The 4,200-nt window shown below is 35.0% G+C and overlaps 1 protein-coding gene across 1 annotated transcript in view; it reads left to right on the forward strand.

Annotated features, from left to right (window-relative positions):
- LOC106872297 (neurogenic locus notch homolog protein 2) overlaps positions 1-4,200 on the forward strand; it is a 72,146-nt gene that overhangs the window by 65,170 nt on the left and 2,776 nt on the right. The window contains exons 32-36 of the mRNA XM_052966735.1: positions 493-603; positions 1,748-1,858; positions 2,587-2,697; positions 3,500-3,610; positions 3,751-3,861. Of these exons, the coding sequence (XP_052822695.1) occupies positions 493-603; positions 1,748-1,858; positions 2,587-2,697; positions 3,500-3,610; positions 3,751-3,861 (555 nt within the window). The remainder of the gene's footprint in view (positions 1-492; positions 604-1,747; positions 1,859-2,586; positions 2,698-3,499; positions 3,611-3,750; positions 3,862-4,200) is intronic.

The following is a 4,200-nucleotide window of genomic DNA, read 5'->3' on the forward strand; positions in this document are numbered from 1 at the left end:
TATATATATATATATATGTGCGCTGGCGTGCTTGTGTGGTAAGTAGGTTGCTTCCCAACCACATGCTTCTGGGTTCAGTCCCCAGCGTGACACCTTCGGCATCAGTCTTCTGCTATAGCCTTGGACCGAACAAATCCTTGTAGACAGAAAGCAGCCTGTGGTATATATATGTGTGTGTGTGTGTGTGTGTGCCACTACCACTACTATTTTTACTAATGTGCTATTATTATTATTAGCAGCAGCAGCAGTAGTAGTAGTAGTAGTTGTTGTTGTAGTAAGATGAAAGTACAAGCGTGCGTATGAATTTTAAGTATAAAGGCATGAATATAACGATGCTATTCTGTCATTTCTCAGACATAGCTTCATATAAAATAATTTACCAAACAAACATCTCTCAAGAAATGTATTGCAACGTTTGTTTTTAAATTGACTATAATATTAGAAATAAATTATTTACATATCTCGTTATATATATATATATTTTTTTTCCAGTTGATCCGTGTAGTAGCAACCCGTGTGATAATGGAGGTATATGTTTAAACCGAGGACGTAATTTCTCATGTGAATGCAAACCTGGTTTCAGGGGACATAACTGTTCAATAAGTAAGATAAAGATTTTACTCGTACTTCACACTTGCCTTACATTTCTTTGAACGTGTGTGTGTGTGTGTGTGTGTGTGTGTGTGTGTGTGTGTGTGTGTGTTTGTGTATGTGTGCGGGTGCGTGCTTGTGTGTGTGTAGGTGTAGGGTTGGTTGTGTAAGAGGTTTGCTTCCCAACCACATGGTTCCGGTTTGATTCCTGCAGCGTGCTACTTTAGGAAAGTGCATTTTCAGTGGATTTGGTAAACGAAATCTGTGTTGACTCCCGTTCGTGTATACGCGTGTGTGTGTGTGTGTGTGTGTGTGTGTGTGTGTGTGTGTGTGTGTCTTGTTTTTGTGTTTGTATTTGCTCCTCTCCCACTGGTGCTGTTTACCTACGTCAGTGTAAATTAACGGTTCGGCGAAAGAAACTGATACAAGTATCAGACGTAAAATATAAATCCTGTGGTCAATTTCTTTGACTAAACCCTTCGAGATGGTGTCCAGTATGGCCTTATTCTACCGACTAAAACTAATAAAAATATAAACGTTAGAAAGGTTATGATTACTGCATCTTACTTGTTACGGAGGTTTTACTAATATTTATTATTAAGCCTTTATACATTTCAAAGATTGATATCATGTTTGACAGTAATTCTGTTTCTCGTTACCTATAGATTGTTCAGGTAATGATCAAGAAAAAATACCTATTTTATTGAATGAGACTATGCTACTCCTGGGGTAATGTAAATTGAAGAAATTGAAAAGTTGGTGGAGATCAAAATAGTATAAACACTCGGGAAAATTTTTCTTAAAGATTCAAGGTGTAAAATTCGGGGGAAGAGGGAAACTCCATTACATCGACTCCTGTGCTTGACTCGTACTTAATATACTCATCACCCGAAAGGATGAAAGTTAAAGGTAACCTCGGATAACTCAAGAAACTAGAAGAAATACCACTAAGTATTTTGTCCGGTGTGCTAAGTGTTAAGCCAGATCGCCGCCATTTTGAAAAATATATAACTCCTGTGTTAAAGAAAAATAAAATAAAGAAATAGAAAGGTTAACCAAATAAAATAATATATTAAACAAGGCATTGTTTATATATATGTACATTAGCAAGATTGCTGTATAAGAGAATAAAATTCTTATTAATATTGCCTTACAGTTGATCCATGCAGTAGTACTCCATGTCAGAATGGAGGAGAATGCACAAACGTCGGGTCTACGTTTGTGTGTGACTGTGCAGTTGGTTACACACTTAGTAACTGCTCTGAATGTAAGTATAACATATTCTTTCTGTTCAAGATACAAAGAGAAATTAACGCCAGTACTGGTGAATCTCTCTCTCTCTCTCTCTCTCTCTCTCTCTCTCTCTCTCTCTCTCTCTCTCTCTCTCTCTCTCTATCTATCTATCTATCTCTCACTCACTTTCTATTTTTTGTCTCTTACTCTAAATTTCTAAACTTCCGGTAAATCTTGTTCCTATTCAATTAATGAAGAGATGGATATTATTAGGTAGAGCTGGTTGAGGGAATTTAACTTTCGGTAAATAGTTTATAAGATTTGAGTTCGAGCCTACAACTAGCGAATCAAATCGGTATATGTGTAAGAAATACACGTGACTCGGCACTCATTTCAGTCTGCAATCATCACTGGATAACATCCAGTATACAGGGCGATTATATATAAACCGTTTAATGCCGTAAGAATAGAGGTATGTATCTCCCCACAAGAGCCATAATGGAATAATGATGACAAGGAGACATATATATATAGTGATATTTCTGGTATTAATGTAGTATCTTCAATTGGCAAGTTAATATATTAACATTTATTAGCATTAACATATTATCTTCATTAAGGTTTACTAATCATTCAAGATATTTTTCATATAAGTTTAAAATATACACTGCAATACAGTATATCTATGAATACACTATCATTTTCGCACCAACTTCTCATAAACGACATATTCCTAAAATACTCTGTTTTTTCCATGCTTAGTCAACCCTTGCCAGAGCGACCCCTGCCAAAACAACGGAATATGTAGTATCACAGAATCAGATTACGTATGTCAATGTCTTCCAGGATTCAAGGGACCTACGTGTTCAATTAGTAAGCAGAGATTTTTGGTTCTCATTTAAAACGATGAAAAACAAATTTTATTACTTATGTTTCACATTATCTATTGCGATGATTTTATTCAGTCAGTTACTAATTCAACCTTAAGCAAAGAACTCGAGGCATGTTTAAATGAATATATAACCTTTCTGATGGTTCCATTCGAAGTAGATAGATCTATAAGTTATAGCATGTAGAATATTGAGTTAGAAATCCCTTTGAGTAGAAAAAGTTGAATGCTGTCCGTTGGACGCGAGCCCATATTTTCTGTGAATATCATAGCTGTACTACTATTATAACAAAGCAAAACTTCAAATTTTCTTCATGTCAAACTTTCTAAATTCTTACCATGTAAACAATGTACAGTTCTCGCTAGTAAGAACAAAGCTTTTAAAATAGATGTGGGTTTAAGTTCCATGGGTAGCCCTGGACATTTTTTCCATCCAAAATGTCTTTATTCACCTAACCTTCTACATGCTATTATATGTTAAATTATTTACTTCAAATCTCTCGAAGTTCCATTCTCGATGGTAAGAGCAAAGCTTTTAATACGAATGGAGAAAATTCGAGCGGTTTCGTTGGTAAACTGGTAGTACACCTGTTATATTCATACATGTAGGTTCGAGTCCCATGGGTAACTAACGAATTGTTTTCCATCCAAGGAGTTTTAATCCAATATTCCACATACGTTAATTTAGATCTTTATGTAGTTCGAGTTCTAGAGTTAAAAGCGAAATATTTTATGTCTATTGCGGTTTCAAAATTCTCATTTTGTAAATAAATATATGTATTATAGTTGACCCATGTAGCAGTGGTCCATGTCGATATGGTGGAAAATGCTCAAATCACGGATCTGATTTCAAATGCAAGTGCAAACCAGGTTATAGGGGAACACATTGCTCAATAAGTAAGTAGAATTAATTAAAATGATTTTGTAACATCGATTTAAAACCGTTAGAATTATTAGCGACTTTCAGAACTGCCTTTGATATTGTAAATTATTGTATTTGAAATAACAATCTCATAAATATTCACTTTTAATTGCAGTTGACCCATGTAGCAGCAATCCATGTAAACATGAAGGAACATGTTTCAATAGGGGAAGTAATTTTACATGTAACTGCAATCCTGGATTTAGAGGCCTTACGTGTTCTATTGGTGAGTATACGATTACTTACTGTATGTTGCGGTAGTGCTATTTCAAAAGTCGTCTATATCCACAACATACGTTCATAAATATATGCATACATACATGCAGGCGTCATATACATATACATATGCGTGTATACGTGAAGGCAAGTGTAGCTATATTCATGTGCACACCACATAATTGCATGCATGATTCAAGCATACGTGAACAAGCATACATATATAGTGTATATATACATACATATACGAACACAAACACAAATACGCACACACACACATTATACATATATATATATATACATATGTGTGTGCGTGTGTGCGCGCGTATGTATGTATATATATATATAT

The sequence above is a fragment of the Octopus bimaculoides genome, chromosome 3, assembly GCF_001194135.2.
Source record: "Octopus bimaculoides isolate UCB-OBI-ISO-001 chromosome 3, ASM119413v2, whole genome shotgun sequence".
Lineage (NCBI taxonomy): Eukaryota > Metazoa > Mollusca > Cephalopoda > Octopoda > Octopodidae > Octopus > Octopus bimaculoides.